General features: G+C 42.2%; 1 protein-coding gene across 11 annotated transcripts in view; it reads right to left on the reverse strand.

Moving 5' to 3' along the window:
• Window positions 1-23,164, reverse strand: part of kdm6a (lysine demethylase 6A) — a 218,523-nt gene that overhangs the window by 111,050 nt on the left and 84,309 nt on the right. For all 11 annotated transcript variants that reach the window (XM_062975178.1, XM_062975175.1, XM_062975176.1 and 8 more), the window contains exons 5-6: window positions 13,116-13,174; window positions 1,394-1,514 (exon numbers count right to left, since the gene is read on the reverse strand). In XM_062975178.1, the coding sequence (XP_062831248.1) occupies window positions 1,394-1,514; window positions 13,116-13,174 (180 nt within the window). The remainder of the gene's footprint in view (window positions 1-1,393; window positions 1,515-13,115; window positions 13,175-23,164) is intronic.

Consider the following 23,164-nt stretch of genomic DNA (forward strand, 5'->3'; position numbering starts at 1 on the left):
ACTTACATAAAAATTCAACTTAAGAACAAACCTACAGAATCTAACTTGTCTGTAACTTGGGGACTGTCTGAACCTGGTCATTCGTAGCTATACATTTTACTCCATGCATCTGGTGAAGTAGACTTAAATTTATCAAAGCTTATGCTATCAACTAAGCTTGTGCAGATCGGCTGAACCATGATCCGTTTCTGCTATCTGAATTTCGGCAGACTCGCTGATCCATTTTCACGCACCTCCCAAAAACAGGTGTTCGTCCGAAAAGCCGTTTTTGGTCCACAGCCGAAAAATGCGTTCTGTTGGCTTGGCAATGCCTCCACAGAAGCCCAATAGTTTTATTATTATAAGCAACAGCCAAATAATTATTATTAAATAAAATTAAGAAGTCAGAGAACACACAGAGAAATATAAAAAACAACAGAGAGAACTTGTGATGAGACTGCAAATGAAAGAAATTATTAGGGATTGGTGGTTGGTTTAGGAAGGTAGGTTTTTCTGAGAATGAGACTTAGCTATTTGCTGGAATTCCTATAATTATTAATGTCTATAATCTTTCAAAAGTACTTTCTGAAAGAGGGGAGGGAGGAGAGAGAAAAGAAGTGAAAGGCTTTAGTAAAGGCTAAAGGGTGACTCAAAGCTCAGAGCCACCCTAAAAGGAAAGCACACCCACCCACAAGTTCCCAAACACTGTGCACCCACCCACCTGTACTTTCCAACTCCCAGTTCCTAAATTAAAAAATCAATAAAATAATCTAGGAAAATTTAGGAAAATCAAAAAATAAAATTAGATTAAATGAGCCAAGCCAAAAGCTAAAGCTGCAAGCACGTGGCTTGGCAATCAGACTAAAGCACATCTCTCTAGAGCCAGGACACAACTGAGCAATGGAGGCGCTCACCCCATTAAACAGACACAGCAGGGCTCACAGGGAAACCCCATGCAAGCACGCAACAGCCTCTCCGTGTGCCTCATGATCCTGAATAGAACAGAGGTAGCCACGACCAGCAGCAGTGTAGTTCATTTTGGTCGAAAAAACATGGTAGCAGAACCCTTACCGTTATGGGCGTCCGAACAAGCCGAAGGCCAATGTCCAAAATGAATCCATGCACAAGCCTACTGTCAACTTCTTTCTCTCAATCTCAATGTTGCTATAAAATTTATTTGCATACTGATACGGAGTAGCACACCTATGTCTTTAAAGAATCCCACATTTATTTCAATAAAGGATCTCTGCAAATTGGCAAGCCAGAACCCACTAACTCATAAAGTGTTCCTTATTCCTTCTGAAATACAGTGCCATGGGTGAAGCAGTAATGGATCAGTATAATAAAACTGTAGCAAAATACATACAGTGTGTTGAGTAGAAAACATCAGTGTTCATTAAAAAAGACCTCTTACCTTAAAACTGGACTCAAAATCTGTGTTCACTTTGAACATAAGCCCAAGTCGTAAATGAATTTCCTTGGCGCGGCAAAAGCTGGGATCAACATAAAGCACCTCCCGAAATGCTTTAATTGCCCTGGGGAGAAAATACACATACACATGTAAACCAAAATGTGGAAGTTACATTAGTTTTAAGCTTCATATATAAGGATCAGCACACAAAGCTTAAAGAAAATTCAGTGGAGTATCAAAATGAATAAATGAGAAATTCAAAATGTAATGCTTATCAAAGAGAAATTTCAATTGTTTGTAGATGCTTTAAGGAAGGTAACTCATACACTTAGAAACAGAATATTTACACTTGTTGACTGAGTTCTGACAACATTCTAGCGCTTGTCATACAGCATTATTCATACTTGAGTTGAAAATAATTTGTTAAATACATTATTAAATACTAGCAGCAAATTAGTAGTAACACGGGCTTAAACATCTATAAATGAACGGATATAAAATTCAATCTTTTAAAAATTTATATAATTCAAGTATTTCCTGAACAAATGTAATGCGCATAATAGTACTGGAAGTAAAACATAACAATTGTACAGGAAGTAAGTAAAACATATTAATTTGCAAGTAAATGTATTTAATTATCCTATCCTTCCCCCAATATAAGGACTCTGAGTGTTAATAATAAATACAAAACAATGCAAATTAAAATGGCTTTTATAATATCAGAGGCATAATTAGTCAAGCTGCAAACACCTTTTCCATTCCATTTCAATATAATACTTATATTCTCAGATAAACAAAGGTAACTGGGAAATAGAAATGTCAGATACTCTCACCCTCCCCCGTTAACAAAAGCCCCGTTAACAAAAATGCTTCAATGCAGATGTTCCAAAGCCATGACTACAAGGATAGTAAATTAGTAATGGGTGGGTAGGCTCCCTCTTTCGACGGCTTTTCTTTCCGCTTCCCCATTTAGTGTCCACAAAAATTCAAATCATAGTTTTAAATTCTGGTTTTGTCTACAAGAAGCTATACAGTTTTGTTTATTTGGATTTTACTACAAACTATGGCTATAACTTTAAAAAAGAGAATCTGAGGGGGTGAGGGGTGGAAATGGCTCACTCACACTCCTCTAAGTAAACCCAGCCAAAAATTGGATCCCAGATATTGTTGAATCATAACTCCCATGATCCCAGTTCACTGGCTTTGCTGTTTAGTGATAAAGGAAATTGAGAACTTCTCTAAACTGAGAAGGTTTGCATTAAACCTGGTTTGCAATACAACAGGGGTCCCCAAACTACGGCCCGGGGGCCCCTGCAGCACCTTTCCCTCCTCCCTCATTCCGCATGCACCTTTCCCGTTGCCACTGAGGAAGGTTTGAACGGGGTGAGGGAGGAGGGAAAAGTGCATGCCTTTCCCACCTCCTCTCTCCCCCGGCGCATGTCTTACAAAGCTTTGCTTGTTTATAATGGTATTTTAATTATTATTTAATTAATAATTAATTATTAAGGGGTGCTTTGCTAGTGCTTTTGGTGCACAATGGCAGAAGGGGGTTGGACTAAATGGCCCAAGGGGTCATTATTATTATTATTATTATTATTATTATTATTATTATTATTATTATTATTATTTGAAACACAACAAGATGAGTCCACAGCAGACACTCTGCTGGCTGTTGTATTGGGTCACACGTCGGACACTTCCCAAGTGTCTAGGACTGTGTGATGTATTGGCGAATAATGCGCGCAGATCCCTGTAAGGTGGCCTTCTGCAGCTGGCAGGTGGTAATTTTGTCAGCGCTGATTGTGTTTAAGTGCAGGCCAAGGTCTTTAGGCACTGCACCCAGTGTGCCGATCACCACTGGGACCACCTTGACTGGCTTGTGCCAGAGTCTTTGTAATTTGATCTTTAAATCCTCATCTCATGTCAGCTTTTCCAGTTGTTTCTCCTCAATCCAGCTGTCACCTGGGATTGCTACATCGACAATCCATACTTTCTTTTTTAACACGATCGTGAGATCAGGAGTATCGTCCTTCAAAATTCTGTCTGTCTGATTTCGGAAGTCCCAGAGTAGCTTGACATGTTCATTCTCTGTAACTTTTTCTGGCTTGTGACCCTACCAGTTATTTGTCGCAGGCAGATGGTATTTGTGGCACAAGTTCCAATTAATCATCTGAGCAACTGTGTACTCTGTCTGTGCGATCTTGCAGCAGTTGAGGATGTGATCTATTGTTTCATCTGCTTCCTTGCAGAGTCTACATTTGGGATCTGTTCTTGACTTTTCAATTTTGGCTTATTTGGCATTGGTTCTAATGGCTTGTTCTTGGGCTGCCAGAATCAGGCCCTCTGTCTCCTTTTTCAAAGTTCCATTTGTGAGCCACATCCATGTTTTTTCTTTGCCAATTTAGCTCTCAATTTTTTCCAGGAACTGTCCGTGGAGAGCCTTCTTTTGCCAGTTTTCTCACCTGCTCTGGATTGTGTTTTTACAGTATTCACTCTTTGTCTTTTGCACTTGAAGCAGTTTACTACTATTGACTTCCCTCAATGTTAGTTCTTGAGTGCCTTTCACATAATCTGCCAAGCATGTTTCTCTTCTACCATTTGTTTCACTTGCAGAAGCCCTCTGCGTCTTGATTTTCTGGGCAGGTAAAGTCTGTTGACATCACTACGCGGGTGTAATGAGTAGTGGATTGTCATCCGTTTTCTTGTTTTTCTGTCCAGATCATCTAGCTCTGCTTGTGTCCAGTTCACAATTCCAGTAGTGTATCAAATGACGGGTATTATTACTAACATTGAGGCTGGGTGGCTATCTGTCAGGGGTGCTTTGCTTGTGCTTTTGGTGCACAAAGGCAGAAGAGGATTAGACTAAATGGCCCAAGGAGTCTCTTCCAACCCTCTTTATTATTTTTATTATGGTTATGATTATTTTTATTATTATGATTATTAACATTGAGGCTATATTTGTTCCCATTTTGTTTTTTTACTTCAAAATAAGTTATGTGCAGTGTGCATAGGAATTTGTTCATAGTTTTTTTAAAAAAAACAAAAACTATAGCCCAGCCCTCCAACGGTCTGAGGGACCGTAAACTGGCCCCCTGTTTAAAAAGTTTGGGGACCCAGGAATATTTATTTATTTATTTATTTCCAATATTTCTACCCCGCCCTTCTCCCCGAGGGGACTCAGGGCGGCTTACACAACTGGTAGGATCACTACCAGTACATCATAATACAATAAAATAAGAATAAAACAGTTAAAATAATTAAATAACATAATAAAATACAATATATAAAATTTAAAACAATGCAACACCAAATATATATACCAATCATCCATCAGACCTTGTGCAAAAGCCTTAATCCGATCCATGTCAATGCTAACTGAGTTCATTCATTAAACGCTTGCGCGCATAGCCAGGTCTTCAGCTTCTTCCTGAACCCCAAAAGGGATGGAGCCTGCCGGATGTCACTGGGGAGGGAGTTCCACAGCCGAGGGGCCGCCACCGAGAAGGCCCTGTCTCTCGTCCCCACCAGCCGTGCTTGTGAGGCCGGTGGGATCGAGAGCAGGGCCTCCCCGGATGATCTTAAGGTTCTCGTGGGCTCATAGGAGGAGATGCGTTCGGACAGGTAAATTGGACCAGAACCGTTTAGGGCTTTGTAGGTCAAAACCAGCACTTTGAATTGGGCTCGGTAGCATATTGGCAGCCAGTGGAGCTGGCTTAGCAGGGGGGTAGTACGCTCCCTGTAAGCCGCCCCAGTTATTAATCTGGCTGCCGCCCGTTGTACTAGCTGGAGCTTCCGGGCCGTCTTCAAAGGCAGCCCCACGTAGAGCGCGTTGCAGTAATCCAAACGAGCTGTAACCAGAGCGTGGACCACCGTGGCCAAGTCAGACCTCCCAAGGAACGGGCGCAGCTGGCGCACAAGGCGGAGTTGTGCGAAGGCTCTCCCGGCCACCGCTGAAACCTGAGGCTCCAGGCTCAGCGATGAGTCCAAGAGAACCCCCAGACTGCGAACCTGTGTCTTCAGGGGGAGTGCGACCCCGTCCAACACAGGCTGTAACCCTATTCCCCGTTCAGCCCTGCGACTGACCAGAAGGACCTCTGTCTTGTCTGGATTCAGTTTCAATTTGTTAGCCCTCATCCAGTCCGACACAGCGGCCAGACACCGGTTCAGGACCTGGACAGCCTCCTTAGTGACAGGTGGGAAGGAGTGACAGAGCTGGACATCATCTGCGTACAGATGACACCGGACCCCGAAACTCCGAATGATCTCTCCCAACGGCTTCATGTAGATGTTAAACAACATGGGGGACAGTACTGACCCCTGCGGGACCCCACAAGTCAACGGTTGTGGGGCCGAGCAGGCGTCCCCCAATGACACCATCTGGGACCGACCCTCCAGGAATGAGTGGAGCCACTGCAGAACAGTACCTCCAAGTCCCATTCCCGCGAGGCGTCCCAGAAGGATACCGTGATCGACGGTATCGAAGGCCGCTGAGAGGTCCAGCAGAACCAGCAGGGACACACTCCCCCTGTCCAGTTCCCGGCGTAGATCATCGACTAAGGCGACCAAGGCTGTCTCGGTGCCATGCCCCGGCCTGAAGCCAGACTGCGCCGGATCCAGAAAATCAGTGTCAACCAAGAATGCCTGGAGTTGCGCAGCCACCACACGTTCCAGGACCTTGCCCAAAAAGGGGAGATTGGAAATAGGCCGATAGCTGTCCAATTGAGTGGGATCTAGTGATGGCTTCTTCAACAGCGGTTTGATCACAGCCAATTTAAGGCTCGCTGGAACAATGCCTTCCCGAAGGGAGGCATTCACCACCACCTTCACCCACTCGGCCAATCCCCCTCTGGCTTCTCTCACCAGCCAGGATGGGCAGGGGTCTAGGATGCATGTGGTAGCCTTTGCCTCTCCAAGCACCTTGTCCACATCCTCGAGCTCAACCAATTGAAATGAATCCATCAAAATAGGACAAGCAGGAGCTCGTGTTACATCCTCGGAAGCTGCCATTAATATGGTGTCAAAGCTAGAGCGGATCAGAGCGACTTTGTCCGCAAAGAACTGAGCAAATGCTTCACAGCGGGCTGCCGAGTTGTCAGGGATCCCATCTTGAGAGATGGGATTCAACAAACCTCTAACAACTCGGAACAGCTCTGCCGGACGGTTCTTTGCGGACGCAATATTAGCTGCAAAGAAAGCATTCTTAGCAGCATCTATTGCCGCGGCGTATGCCTTTAAATAAAGGCACAGCCGTGCTCGGTCTGGTTCGTTCTGCTTCAAACGCCACACGCGCTCTAGACCCCTCTTCTTTCGCTTCATCGCTGCCAACTCCTCGGTGAACCAAGGAGATGGTTTAGCTCGGGTACTCGAGAGGGGACGTTCCGGAGCAATCGTGTCTATTGCCCTAGTCGCCTCCTTGTTCCAGAGGGCAACCAGAGCATCGACAGGATCACCAACCGAGGCAGCGGGAAACTCCCCAAGAGCCGTCAGGAATCCATCCGGATCCATAAGCCTCCGGGGGCGGACCATTTTATTAGGTCCTCCACCCCTGCGGAGGTTGGGGGGCACAGCGAGTCTAAACCTGATCAGGTGATGGTCGGTCCATGGCAAAGGAGTGATGGTGAGCTCCTCCACACCACCACTTTCCTCCCATCCCTGGCAGAAAACCAAGTCAAGTGTGTGCCCTGCTCTGTGGGTGGGACCAGATACCAATTGGGACAGCCCCATGGTTGCCATGGTGGCCATGAAGTCCTGAGCTGCGCCAGTCAGGGTGGTCTCCGCATGGACATTGAAGTCCCCCAGCACAATAAGCCGCTGGGACTCCAACGCCAGGCCCGAGACCATCCCCGCTAGCTCAGGCAGGGAGACTGTAGTGCAGCGGGGTGGTCGGTACACTAGCAGAATCCCTAATCTGTCCCGGTCACCCACCCTCAGGTGGACACATTCAAACAAGGTTGACTGCGGGATGGGGCACCTGGTCAGGGGGATGGAATCCTTGTAGACCACTGCGACTCCGCCTCCCCTCCCTCCGGATCTTGGTTGGTGCTGCACGGAGTACCCAGGAGGACAGAGTTGGGTGAGATTAACCCCACCCGCCTCATCCAGCCAGGTCTCTGTTATGCACGCCAGGTCTGCCCGTTCATCCAGGATAAGATCCTGGATAATTGCGGTTTTTCCATTTGCAGACCTGGCGTTCAACAGCACCACCTTTAGTCCGAAGGGACCGCCAGCCCGGATATCCAAATTTACCATATCAGGAGACCGTTTTAAATCTACAAGAAATCTCTCCCTAGGCCGAATTAATTTTGGTCTCCTTTTCCCGCATCTCCTCCTCCCCTGAATAACTTCAATGGGGGCTCCTCGGCTAGCGGACATCCCCCCTCCCTCTACATGGCCCCTCTCCCTATTCTCTAACATCTGGCTAACACTGGCTATAGCTGGAGACAAGAACACTGGCTATAGATGTAGACAAGCCACTCCTTTCTCCCCCCCCTTTAGGAGTTACTAGAATAAAGTGCACTAAAAAGCTTTGTAACTCCCCCCCCCCTCCTTAGCTTGATATTAAAGTGCACAGTGCAAAGACAGGGGGGTCTAGTTCATAGGTTCCCATAAAACTCACAGGGAGAGGGGCTCATGGAGAGCTAAAAACAATAATGGGTTCTCAATTAAATGCCAGTAGCTAACGCAGCGTTATACAATTTTAAGAAATAAAGTGACTCAGTGCTATGATATAAAAAATCAGGACGGGTTATGGCTATATACTGGGTCGGTAACAGGCCCCCTCTCCCCAAAACTCCACGGGCAACCCTCCCTAGCCCTCCACTAGCAGCGTCATATTATAGGACTAAACACAATTCATAAAAGTCAGGTGGAATTTCATAGCAGATGTTAGCAGCAATAAACAATAGAGCAATAAATTGTAGAAATTATAGCAGTAAGATAAAGTGCTGGTCCAGATGTTGGTCTAGTAGATGAAATCAATATATCCTCAGGTAAACCCGGATACCAAAGCAGCCAAAAAAAGGTTAGATAAGGCTGGTAGGGCAGGCAGCGCTCAGACCCAGTCAATATAGTTACTTATCGGGCTAACACAATGCAGTGGTAGGGCCCCAAGGAGTGGAATTGTGCTTTCGGTCTTATGGATGATGGAGGATGGAACTCCCCAACTGGGGGCAGCGAACTGCCCACGCTGACACAGCAATAGTTAGGTCTTTGGCCCAGATGAAACAAACAAACCACAGCCAGGTCACTGGCGGCTAGACTCCAAAAGTCCTCCTTCTCCACACAGCGCCCACAATGATAATCAGTGGCAGCAACGAAGATCATCCTGCCACCCACCGCGATGATGGAGCTGCCGTTCCAAGCTGGGTCCAGTCAATAAGCCCATGATGGCAAAACAAGGCGAAATGGCCGGCAGCGGGCAATGGTGGTGGCAGCGGGAAACGGTGGTTGGCACAGCGGTGCAGTGGGAAATGGTGGCTATTGGCAGAAACTGACCGACACTGATAGGCAATGGCTAACACTGCAGGAAGCAGCTGCAGGAACCGGCCAGCAGTGTAAAACAGTGTAAAACAGCAGCTGGCACAGCGACTCTGTGCCCCACACTCCGGCTGGAATGGAAATAAGCCAGTAACTGATGGTGTTCTCTGCCCAGGCTCAGGTGGAGGCCTCAGGTTTTACAGTAAGCTGATCCCAGAAAAGTTCTTCCCACAAGGTATGAGGAGAAAGGGACGATGGAGGGGTCCTTGAAGGCAATTTGGCATCTAGATGTTAGAGGCAACCACAGTAAGGCTTCGATTTTCTTTAAACGCAGTCTCAGCGTCTAACAGCAAAGAGCAATGGCAGGCGGAGCCTTCCTTCCCTCTCTGTCACTCCAGGTTCCCGTTTGCTCCTTTCGCTTGTTCTGTTTGTTTGTTCTTCATTCTTATCCCTTTTGCAACACAAGGACTTCCTCCTGTGTGACCTGTGCCTCCCTGGGGTTTCAGTCCCAGTTTATTGCTCAGGGAGGGGCAGTAAAAGAACAGCAGTATTGGAGTTTTAAACTTTGCCTGGAACTTTGCCTGCAACAAACTCACGAGGCCCACAAAGGTTCTGCCTTACCGGCGTTGCCTTCTCTTCTGCAACTCTCCTGTCACTCCCAGGCTCAGCCTGGCAGGCACAAAGCCTCACCAGGGGGCCAACACCCCAACCCTTAAGATGACACAGGAATACAATCTGAGTTAAACCAATATATTCTTCTGAAGACACCAGAGCCTATCTGATCTTGAAATTATGCAGGGTCAGACCTTCTTAGAAAAACTGTCAGTGAAAAACAACTGCTGTCAGCTGTACTTCAGAGGAATGAACTAGCATATCCCATGTCTGAGTATTCCTTGCCTATAAAATGTGTGGGGTCACCATACAGCAACATTGAACATGAAACCTGCTTTGCAGGATTTTTTGTCCTCATTTCCAGGAGAGATGCACATTAGTGCATCAGAAGCATATGGGGTGAAAACAAAAAAGGGAAAGTGACAGCAGCAGAGGTAATCAATTATCCCTCCTAGGGCGTCAATTTTTCCCCTGCTGCTCAGGCATGCCCTTGGGGTATTTTTCAGGACTGCTGTGCTTCGACAGGGGTGGGTGTCTATAATGTACTCCGGATTTCATGGAGCAATTTTGCCCTGGATCTGGGATACAAAGGGATCAGTTGCAATGCATTTTTTGGCTGAACTAGGGCTTTCCGGTGAGTTTTTAAATGCTCTATCATGCTCATTGGTAGTCTGTGTTTTGTGACCACCATGACCTCAAGTTGGCTTTAAATAACATTATATGGTCAATGTTGAAGCTTTCTAAGACTAAGAGAAATGAAAGCCAATGTAGCCCTGAAAAAGTAAGTTTGCTTTACTTTTTATTTATTTAGAATGTTTGTACCCTGCCTTTCTCCGCATGCAGACTCAAGGCGGCTTACAAGATAACATTTCATTGAAATGTTTTGTTTCTAGATCTTAGTATGAGCCAACATAATATAGTGCAGGCATAGTTAAACTGCGGCCTTCCCGCTGTTAGGCTTCCACCTCCAAAAGCCCCAGCCAACTTGTTCAATGGTCTGGAATTTTGGGAGTTGGAGGCCCAAACAGCTAGAGGGCCGCAGTTTGAGGATGCTTGATATAGCAATTTGAACACTGGACTACAACTTTGCTCAGTGACCTTGGAGTAGTCACACACTCTCAGCCCCAGAAAACTGCATGATAGTTTCCACAACTTGAAGACTGTTGCACCCCAAAGCAGCGTGAGCACTCGAAAACCAGGCAGGAGCCAATATAACACACAAGCTGTTTATTGAAGCAGAGTAAATATATAGGTCTATGCGCATTTAAGGTGGAAAGTCAAAGTAAGAAATAGTCCATAATATATAGTCTATATCAATGTCCAATTTGTAATCCACAAGTGAAGCTCAATAGCTTCCCTTAGATAACAAAATTTGTCCATGAAACAATAGTGGAAACAACACTGCAAATCCACTTGGAAAGTCCCCGTAGCAAAGTCAAAGGAGCAAGGTAAACAAAGAGAAGTCAATCTCAATTCAGGAACAAGGAAGTCACGGTAACAAGGCAAGGTCTACTCGGGAGTCGCAGCTCGGCGCGGCTCTCCTGGAATTGGAAACTCGGCACGGATTCAGAAGTCAAGGCAAGGAGCTGGAACCTGGAACCTCTTCCGAGGAAAAGCAATGTTGACACCGCAATGAGAATACACTGCAAAGTACTTTTAACAGAATCCCAAGTCTGTAAGAATTAGGGAGTACAGGGCCCACGAAAAGTTCTCATGGGAAAACTAATCATTATCTAGTTTGAGAGCGTGTCTTTGACTTCTTCTCAGGCCCTGTTTTTTACTTCTATCTCTGGTAACAAAATCTCTCCAATTAACAACAGAAGGCTGGGCTGCAAGACAGGCAATCTTATTTCTGAGTAAATCTGTACAGGGCTGAGCTGGAACTTTGTGTGTTTTAACAAGCAACATTTAGAATTTGTTTTGAAAGTTAGTTTTCCACTGCATTCTATCTTTTTAAAAAATACCCCCATAAAGGGTTTTTTTTACATCTCTCCCAATGTTCCACATTAACTGCATATGGTACTTCAGTGCTGGAGTCTTGAGAACCTGATTTTAGTGCTCCATGGCGCCAAGTGCCTGAAGTTACATATGTGACAGCTCGCAGGTCATTCCAATACACAAGAAACTTGCTAGAAAGGGTTGGGTGAGGAGGAGTGGGCTCTTGCCAGAGATGTTGAGGGAGAGTTCTTGCCACAGTAAATTTTTATCCAACTTTTGGAAGAGTCATTTTCTCTTTGTTGCAACAAGTTAAAACTGCAATCCCTTTTGTGGTTGCTTTGGAATAAAGCTTTTTGTAAACTATGTAACTTATTTCCGATTAATTGTGTTAGGGACTACGAATTGTAAGTGGGCTGGATCACTTAGTGCAAAAGACTAGTCTGGAGCTTGGCTTGGCAACTGTTAGGTTAGTTGGGGGCAGTTATCTCTAGTTACTTGAAAAGTGTGTACATTGATATGAATGGCTACATGGACCTGGGAAGGTGGATAACAAAGTATTTGATTTGTTCTGGAATGTAACATAATTAGTGGGCTCTAACTGCCACTATACTCAGCACCAAAAGCAATGCCATGAAAAAACATACGGATGTCATTTTCCTGATTGCTAATAAATGGAAGACATACGTCTCAGTTATTGTACAAGCAGCAATTACAAAAGAATGTCAAAAGCCAAGATAACATGGGTTGAATGGATATTTTTTCATCCAGGAAAATAAAACGAAATACAAAATACAGAAAATAGCAATACCTTTATTGGCCAACTAAAATTTACAAAATACTCCACAAAAGCTTTGCGTTTGTAATTGAGCCAGAGTCATAAATGATCACACCTTGAACAACTTACAGAGGAACAAAATAGGTGCTATTAGTCACATATTTAAACAAGTAAAATTGGCTGCTCTGATTCTGGAGAAAAAATATGCATGGGGTCTTGATCCATGTATGTCAATCTGAATGAGAGTATATTTGGTGTCATCCAGGTTTGGTCAAATTCTTTTCAACAAAGTAAAAGCAGCCATGTTAAGAATGCTTGTTTGCCACTTCAACATAATTTGTAGCCTTTCCCCAGAGAGAGTATAAACTAGGGTAGAAAACATGTCCCTCTTCCACACCTATTTGTGCTGACCTTAAAACACCCATTCCTCTCTCTTCCTCCATTCCCCAAAGTTCATAAAAACTGAGAACTATCAGGAGTGGATATTCCATTTTAAAACAAGATACAAACTCCAAGCAACCCCCCAAAAAGGGACAATTTTGTTTTCAGAGATGGTGCAGCCCACAGTGGGTCCCAGAAACATTGGTGTGACATGGTATTTTGCCTACCTCTTGGTTAAACTATATTTTTATGATCCTGGCTTGTTTCAACAGGGTGTAGTTTAGACCAGGGAGGGAATGTGTAGCTTTCCATGTGTTGTTAAATATAATCTAACTCTAGCATTTTAAAGTATTTTAGAGCCACATTAAAAGTAGTTTCAAATTATTTTTTAATTTATTTTTATTTACATTCCCATTAGATATATGTCAGAGAAAAAGCACATTAATATATTAACCATATTTTTAATTTAAAAAGAATACTAAAATTACTGAAGAGCACATATTTCATTAAAATATAAAATCCACAGCATTCAATAGAACTTACCACTGAAATGCATTATAATGGAAGTAGACCAAGCCAAGGCCGTACAAAAAGGCAGCATTCTGTAAAAGGAAAAGAAACAATTTTCATCTGAAAAGAATATTAAGAGAATATTGTTGACAAGGCATGTTAGCTTCCATTCAGCAGAAACAATAAAATTATTAAATGAATGAAATTCTAAAGTCCTGGAATTTAACACTACTAAATCATCATAAATACTAAAAGATATTTCACTATATTTATACCATTAAAATAAAGGGACAATGAAGATGGAACCATTAACATAGTATTTTCAAATAATAAACCAGTAAGACACATCAGTAAGAGATAATGTCTGATAAAACTGAAGACAATAAGAAAATGTCCTCTGCATAACAAGAGGATTGGCTCAACCAAGAAGCCACAGTCCTGAGTTTGCAAAATGTGAATAGTGCTTTTAGTAACATGTTCTTTTGGATGCTCTTCTTTCATAAAGTTGACACAAACTAAAATTTACTGGAAGAGCATGCAACAAGAGATAAAACAACTTTGAAAGCAAACAAACAGATGAAATTTATCCACATACTAGCATATTATCTTAAGTACGCCTCTGCTTGCCTAGTCAATTTTGAGACTTCCACACTGTTTCAAGTGTTCTAAGCATCTAACAACAACAACAACAACAACAACAACAACAACTTTATTCTTATATCCCGCCCCATCTCCTTGAAGGGACTTGGGGCGGCTTACATGGGGACCAAGTCCAGTAATGCAACAATAAAATACAACAACATAAGACATATTCAATTACAATGAATACAAAAAAACATATAAAAATCATAAAAGCATAAGCTCAACAACAACGATAACCAATAAACAATGGCTGGGTGCAATGGACGTGTTCAAAAATTGGAGGCAAGGCAATAAATTATACATATTGCAATATACTGCAAGGTCACTAATAAGATGGGCCAGTAATAAAGTGCAGTGGCTGGGTACAGGTGGAAGTAAAATTATGCCAAATTAGTCAAAAGCACATTGAAAGAACCAAGTTTTCAGGTCTTTCCGGAATGTGGCCATGGTGGGGGCTAACCTAATTTCTCTTGGAAGGGAATTCCAGAGCTGGGAGGCCACCACTGAGAAGGCCCTCTCCCTTGTCCCCACCAACCATGTTTGGAACGGCAGTGGGAGCGAGAGAAGGGCCTCCCCAGCAGATCTTAAAGTTTGTGCAGGTTTGTAGTAGAAAATGTGATCACAAAGATAGGCTGGACCTGAACCGTTTAGGGCTTTATAGGTGATAACCAGCACCTTGGATTGGGACCGGAAACTTAATGGCAGCCAGTGGAGTTGTTTTAATAGGGGGGTTGTCTGCTCCTAATAATTCACTCCCATTAACAACCTAGCTGCCGCCTGTTGTACTTACTGGAGTTATGGGGCTGTCTTCAAAGGCAACCCCACGTAGAGTGCATTGCAATAATCCAATCTGGAGGTAACTAAGGCATGGGCCACTGTGGCCAAGTCAGACTTCTTGAAGTACGGTCACAGTTGGCGCACAAGCCTTAACTGTGCAAGGGCCCTCCCGGCCACCACCGACACCTGAGCTTCAAGTGTCAGTGCTAAATCCAGGAAGACCCCCAAACTGCAGACCTGAGACAGGGGGAGTGTAACCCCAGCAAGCACAGATTGCCACCTAATAGCCCGATCGGCCGTACGGCTGACCAGAAGGACTTCCATCTTGTCTGGATTAAGTTTCAGTTTGTTAGTCCTCATCCAGTCTATCAAAGCCGCCAGGCGCTGGGGGGTTTCCTTGGGGGTTAGGTGGAAAGGAGTAGTAGAGTTGAGTGCCATCTGCGTAGAGATGGCACCCAATTCCAAAACTCCAGATGACTTCACTCAGCAGTTTTATGTAGATGTTAAAAAGCATGGAAGACAGAATGAAACCTTGTGGGACACCACAGATCAAAGGCCAGGGATCCGAGCAAGTGTCTCCCAGCTTCACCAACCTGGGTGCAACCCTTCAAGAAGGAGCGGAGCCACTGCAAAGCAGGGCCACCAAGAGCATTTCCGGAGAGCCGTCCCAGAAGGATACCATGGTTGATGATATTGAAAGTCGCTGAGATGTTCAGGAGGACCAACAGGGACACACTCCCCCTGTCAAGTTCTCTGTGGAGGTCATCCACCAAGGAGACCAAAGCCGTTTTCGTACTATCACCAGGCTTGAAACCAGACTGCGATGGATCCAGATAATCGGTCTCAACCAGGAATCCCTGGAGCTGAGAGGCAACCACCTCATATTTTAATGCATTCCATTTTTAGTTGAACATTCTACATGAAGTAACCATCATTTTTGTTCTTTTTTTGTCTGCTATAATTCCCTTTCAAAGAACACAGAAATTTGTTGGAAAACCTTAGTGGTCAAACAACTTTCACAGCCAGAGGTTGCTTTATAACTGTGCACCTAACATATTTAAGAAGCATTATTTTGAAACAGTAGTAATGTACAGGCAAACAAACCTATCACCACATCTACACTATTATCAACCACATCAGCACCATTTCAATGTAATTTTAATCAATGTTTATGTGTGCTCTAATGCAAAATGCTCCTGCACATTCTCTACTCCTCTATGACTTTTTTGCTCTTCACTCCCCACTAGTACTGTGTGCCTCCCTCATCCAGGAAAGCCTGCACAATGGTTTGATTACAAGCCTTCTACAGCCCTGTAGCATAAGCTGCAAATTAGATGCAAGTCAATAAAACTGAACTATATAGCTTGCTCCAGGGTTTTCTTGAAGAGGACACCCAACCCTGCATTTTTTTAACCTTACTAAAAGTGCTTCAAATCAGAAGATTGCACAGCACTATTTCTATAGCAGAAATACACAAATTTTTATTCCTTTTGTCTCCGTAGAAAGACCAAGAGAAGCAAGTAAATGTGAGAGTGGAAGAAACAAAGAAGCAATACAAAAAATAAAAGTAAAAATCAGAGACCCAAACATAAACCACACTTAATCTGGAGGCCTAGAAATTAACCAATATAATGCTAATTCCTTAAAAAGGAAATGTCTCTGAAAATCATAATTCAATTACATTACACAGATTTATCCAGAAAAAAAAACGGTAAAATAAAATTATGTAATACACAAAAGAACAAGCTGTACTTAAAAAAGAATTGCCATGGCTTCTCTATAAAGGAAACTTTTTAAGACAATAGTAATATACTTGATTTGGCAGATGCTCTAAATTTTCATTTAATAAACTATTATCTATGCTCTTATAGAAAATAAGAGAAGACACCCACTAACTCCATAAGAAAATGTATGACAAACTGAGAAAATGCCAAACGAGGCATGGAATATAGAAAATGAAGGCACCAAAGCAAAAACAAAAACAAAAAAAACTAACTTTTATCAGCAACTAATGTTAATTAACTTGAGATACCTAGGACTAACATTGGGGTCTTCTGCAAAGCATATGCTCCACCACTGAAGTACAATTCCACTATTCTGCCCAAATAAAAATGTATTACTTTTTTTCTCAGAAGCAATACCAAAAAGACCCCACATAAAAAATTATTTTAATTATTTTGAAGGCAGAAGGGGTTTTAAGTTCTTCAGTCCCTAATCACTATTGTCCATTTTCGCTCTTGTATTTTTAACCAACTTGACTTGATTAGCTGCTACAGGGCACTTTTATGTATTCAGAGATGGTCATAATTACTGACTTGATAATATAGTGAGCAAATTCCAACTCTAGGGATTAGATGCTTAATTATTTCCTTAAGGCATACTACCTAGAATATTTTTGTTACAGTATTTAAAACATTACATCCAGATTTATTAAACTGATTTGTTTCAGTAAGGGTAGTGAATCTCTCTCTTTTTAACCCAAGGACATCTGCCTCAGTTTTAGTATCCACCACCTCTTACTAGTTGTCTTAGCTTTTTAAAGATAAACGGAGCAGATAACAGATTCCTCCAAGACCAAGGACAATATGAAGCTAGTAAGGAAGCAAATTTAAAGAGGCTGGTACAGAAACTTTGGTCTAGATTTAATGGCAGTCATGGTCTTCAATCTGGCTGGCTGTTTTACAGTCAAATCCAGAGACCTGGTCATCCCCACAATCTGCTCAATAAACATTTGCATGTCAAATGTGAATGAAGCCAGATCTGTATGTGAAGACAACCCACATATATCTCCCAGTAAGGCATGTGGGGATTGTCTAATAGATATGACAGATGAATCCAATTCAGAGTTCAATTCAATGGAGGAAGAATTGGACAAGGATGGTAGTCAGTGAAACTGAGATAGAGAAAATTGCTTCCCATGGGATGGAGGGAGGATAGAAACCCTGGTTCATTTAGTTTATGGGGCCTGCTGGAAGGCAGTTGGACAAGCTGAAACTGAGTCTGCTTAGCCAGGAAGACTACTTCTTGCTCTTGAATTTGTTCAAAGGCAAAAACAGTTGTAGCCTCTTCATCATGCAAAGCCTTTATGAAAGGAAGAGGTTCTTCCAAGAAAACAATGCTGACACCAATTACAGGCATCATACATTTATCAATGGATAGGAAGGGATTAAAAACCCCTATAACAATAATAATAATGACACTTTGAGGATGGAAAGTGTCTATATAAACACTAGCAATCAGGAGAGCTTGACCATGATGAGCTACTGTATGGTAGCAACAACCACCTTAATACCAACAACAGTGGAGATCTGGGCCTGGAGCTTGCCATCAAACTAGTGGAAGAAGTAGAATTGAACCAAGTTTGACAGTGACTATGATGAGATCATTTATGTTGTAAAGATGGAATACATGGTATAGGTTTTAGTGTTGGTAGGGATGTCATAATAAATTGGCAAAGCCACAAGATAATGTGAATATTTCCTTTTCAGATACATTAGCAAGTAGAGTCTGTTGTGCAATCGTTCTCAAGTAGCTGAAACAATCTCTATACATTCGGAGAAGCGGTGAGATCTAAAACCTAAACAGAAGGCACTCCTTGTCTGACCAGCTTTCCATGCACAGATTCAACATGCAGCAAGGGATCAGTCAGTACTTGTTGGGATAGAGGGAGGATGTCCAATACCACTTGCGACAATACCTCCTTGAAAGCCTCCTGAATGATTACTTTTCTCTTTGGCTCTTCCTTTTTTCTTATGTTCATGCTGCTTAGTCACTGACTGCATTTCCATCTTGATAGAGAATGACAAGACATTCTATCCCTAGTGGATACCTTGGCTTCAGCGACAGCATATTGTTAAGGATGTTGACTGTAAGATTCTGGCCTAGGTACAACTTTTTTAACCTTAGATGGGATAACCACAGACTCTACCAGTAAACATTTTACCATGAGATGGACGGAAGAATTTGATACAGCAACAGACACTAAAAAAGATCTCGAAACAGACAAAGAAGCTTTAGTGGCAGAATAATTCATTCCAGCCCACCCAGAAGGATGAGACAAAACCCTCTTGTATAAACAGCCTCAGCTTATGTTCACACAAGGTCTTGAGCTTCAAATCTCTGTTGAGTCTTGCCTGAGGTGTGAAAGCTCTATAACGAGCACAAGTGGCCATGACATGAGTCTCTGAGTCAAAGAAGACACTTCAAATGGTCATCCTTCTCAGGGATTTTAGTATCACAGGCAACACACTTCTTTAAGCCAACATGACAACAAACTCTTAAAGATGACTGCTGTCTAAACCACCAGTGCAACTCCCATCAAATAAGCCAAGGTTAAACCAGAAAATCAAGCCAAAAACAGAACCAAGGGAAATAAAAGATTGACAAGACAACATGTGAGAAATCCAAAGTTAATCAAACCAGAAAATAACTAAAACTCCAGCCAACATTCCTATTGATGCTGCTTCAGCAGTGAATAACAAGAAACTGAGCATTTAGGCAGGAAGGACACAATAGAGTCGTGTTGAGGGTGAGTGAGGCTGCCACCACAGAGCTTACATAATAATTCTAGAAGGTTCCAAATGATGCAGTACAAGTACAGAAAACCCATCTGAAAAGAAGATAGACCTTCCAACATATTCTAGTTCTATTATGCATAGGCCCAGCAGAGAAAAGGACCCCATCCATCCCAACTACCACTGCACTGGTCTCAGAGGGAAAGAAGAAGCATAGTTTCACACTCCCTAGGCCCAGAAGCAGAGGGAGAGAAGAAGGAGCAAGAGATACATCATCCCTAGGCTCAGAAGCAAAGTAATCTTAATTGCCACTGCCTTGACTTCAGAGGGAAAGAAGCAGAGGCCAACAGAACTCCACCATTCCTAGGCCCAGAAGCAGATGACAGGTCCTCCATCCACCCCGACTGCCACTCTGCTGGCTTAAAAACAGGCAGTTTCTGATGGATTTAATCCCCTCCCCATCACTGCCATCGCTTTTTCTTGTGTGTCTTACATTCTTAGATGGCAGAGACTCTTTTTTGTTTTCTTGTTCTTTGGGGGGGGGGGACACCACATGATAATGATATATAAGTAAATGATAACAACAAAATAATAGTCCTCAACCCTGCTGTAAGGCAATGAACAAGATTAACCTAGAACAACAGAAAAGTATGCAATAGATTTCACCGTACAAGTATCAGGTAATGACTATTTCTATAGTTCTGTCAACTCTGAACTCTAAGTGCAAGAAGAAAAGCTTAGGAAGATCCCCATTTATTGCTTTGGTTTTGTTTCTGAATTCATATTAGAGACACTCATGAAGTAGAATAATGTGGCTCAATAGTGACGTCTGTGGTCAGTTCTAAAATCTATTAAAATAAAAACACTTTCACATTATTTCAATCACTACATCATTTTCACTGTATTTACCAGAGATGTATAGTGCCACCCAAAAATAGAAACTATACACATTTGACCTGGAAAAGAACACTAATGGTTTAGTAAATAAAACCCAAATTAGTTTTCAATATCAGAATACTTCAGTAATTTATCTTAATTAAATAAGTGGAAAGAATTATTTCACTTTCAAGAACACAGTGTTCTGCAGAAAATTCAGTAAGCAGAAACAGTTTGAAACATCTGCTATGTTTATAGAGTTGCAAAGGTGTATGTTCTAAAAAGAGCCCTTAAATCACAGCTAGATTCACAGCTTGCAAGATTAGAGAGATCTCTATGAAGTACATGCTGTTTCTATGAGCAGTTAATTTTATAAGCTCTGCCTGCATCCACAATCCTGGCTTGAGATGGCTATTCAAGTTTATAATATACAAAAGACAATGTATAAAATCTGAAAAATTTACAATAACTCTAAAATGTACCTTTATTTTCTTATGTTTTTATTGTTGTTGAAACCACATTTAATTTTATATGGCACTTTATATTACCCTATAAAATGGTTAATATTCTGAACTATTACAATATAAAAATACTACAAAAATTTGAATTTCACCCAAGACTGGGATTCCACTCTAGCAAACCCTATGTATATGTGTTTGCTTCCAGAATCCCTTACTAAGTATGTGAACAACGAACAGGGAGAAAAGGGAGAACATGTAATCCTGCCTCAGCAGCAACTCCCAGCATGTTAAAAAAATCAATGAATGAAAAGTTTGCCCACCAAAAGGAAATCATAAGCAAATGCAGACTGGTGTAGAAAAAGTCATCCTTGGATGCACATTGGAAACAGCCTTCATGTGGTTTCTACTGGGTCTCAAATGCTTGTTTACTTTTGTAAGACTTACCTGACCTGATTATTTAATTTCACATATGCACACTGGTAGTTCTGAATGAAATGTCTGATAAAAGATGTTCATCTGGTTGTGTGGTGTGTGGTCTTGTGTGCATGAAGGAACTTATTTCTATGCCTTCCATGTTACTTCCACCTCTAGTTATCAAATGTTATGTCAAAGGAAGATATGTATTTTGTTATCCGAGGTATACCTGTACCGAACTGCAAGGAAAATACATTATCTGTCATAGGAACATATCTACTTTGTTAACTGAAGTATACATGCACTGAGCTGAAAGGAGAACAAGGTAAAAATGGAATGCAAAGATACAGAATAGGGGACGCCTGGCTAGACAGCAGTACATGTGAAAAAGATCTTGGAGTCCTTGTGGACAACAAGTTAAACATGAGCCAGCAATGTGATGCGGTTGCTAAAAAAGCCAATGGGATTTTGGTCTGCATCAATAGGGGTATAGCATCTAGATCCAGGGAAGTCATGCTACCCCTCTATTCTGCCTTGGTCAGACAACACCTGGAATACTATGTCCAATTCTGGGCACCGCAGTTGAAGGGAGATGTTGACAAGCTGGAATGTGTCCAGAGGAGGGCAACTAAAATGATCAAAGGTCTGGAGAACAAGCCCTATGAGGAGCGGCTTAAAGAACTGGGCATGTTTAGCCTGCAGAAGAGAAGGTTAAGAGGAGACATGATAACCATGTACAAATATGTGAGGGGAAGTCATAGGGAGGAGGGAGCAAGCTTGTTTTCTGCTGCCCTGCAGACTAGGACGCGGAACAATGGCCTCAAACTACAGGAAAGGAGATTCCACCTGAACATCAGGAAGAACTTCCTCACTGTGAGAGCTGTTCGGCAGTGGAACTCTCTGCCCCAGACTGTGGTGGAGGCTCCTTCTTTGGAGGCTTTTAAACCGAGGCTGGATGGCCATCTGTCGGGGCTGCTTTGAATGAGATTTCCTGCTTCTTGGCAGGGGGTTGGACTGGATGGTCCATGAGGTCTCTTCCAACTCTACTATTCTATGATTCTAAAGGTTGTTTCTCTAACAGCAGAGAGGAACTACCGGTAGGATAGACAATAAGTGATGAGCAGAAATATAAAAATAAATAAAAATAGGTCTGTTTTTATTGTCGAGCAGATCTTCTGGACAGAACTGTTTGCAACTACAGTGTTCCCTCACTTATCGCAGAGGTTAGGTTCCAGGACCACCCGCAATAAGCGAAAATCCGTGAAGTAGGGACGCTATATATTTATTTATGCATTATTTTTGTAGTTATACACTATTTTAAGTGTTTATCAACCAATCGTGTGTTGATAAATTGCCTCCTTCTCCTCTCATTGCTGGCTGGGCTAATTTTATCTCCCTTCAGCTTCTCCTTCCTCCCTTTCTTAGGCTGCAAATTGTAATATTTTATGATTTACAATGTTATTTTAGAGTTTATTGAAAAACCGTGAAACAGTGAATCTGCAAAAAGTGAACCGTGAAGTAGTGAGGGAACACTGTATATGTGAATTACAGAAAATACACCAATGTTTCTAGACATAACATACTGTGAGTTTTCCATTCCATTCCGTCTACAGCGTTTGTGCTTGAGAACTGTGTAATTGAGTTAACAAAAATATTCATATTTTTAAAGTAAATTTACAATTTTGTACCAATTTATTTTCTATGATGTTCTGCATTATTCTTTGTTTCACTGATCACCAGAAAGAAATTATCAAATCTGTAACATATTGATACTACAGAGCAGGACTCTTGGTTCTGCTAAATTAATGAGTATGTTTTTGGGCCTCAAAACTAATATTAAGCAATGCAAATTAATACCAACACGGTCCAACAAAAATCAATCTTGCCGTCTTGGTTTTAGACCTGTTCCTGGGATTATTTGGGGCACTGATACAGATCTAGTTTCTTAGATATGGTTGACATGATTTTCTGTGTGTGAGCAGATTGAAGACTAGTATATGGCTTATGTTCTATATCTCAAAAGCTAGAGTGGATAGGAGAAAACTAGTGCAATGATTGGAATCAGCAGGTGAAATAAACTCAGAAACAGGGCTAACATTTGAGGTACCAAAATGTGTATAGGCCAGTGTAATATTACAGACCCAAATATTATTTTGTGGAAAATTCAATGAGATCTCATATATACCATATGACACTGACACACACACACACAAAATTGCTCTTTTTTTTCCTGCTGTTCTCTAAAAATATCTAGTACAAAATAAGCCCAAGCAACATTAGAGTATTCTGACTATTCATTGCCATTTTGAAACAGAAATTGTCTTTTGCTGTGTGTGAGTGTACTAATTGTATTAGGTTAATCCTTTCTCCAACAGAAACTCAGATTTTGAAAGGTATC

Source organism: Anolis carolinensis, chromosome 3 (assembly GCF_035594765.1).
Source record: "Anolis carolinensis isolate JA03-04 chromosome 3, rAnoCar3.1.pri, whole genome shotgun sequence".
In the NCBI taxonomy this organism is placed as follows: domain Eukaryota; kingdom Metazoa; phylum Chordata; class Lepidosauria; order Squamata; family Dactyloidae; genus Anolis; species Anolis carolinensis.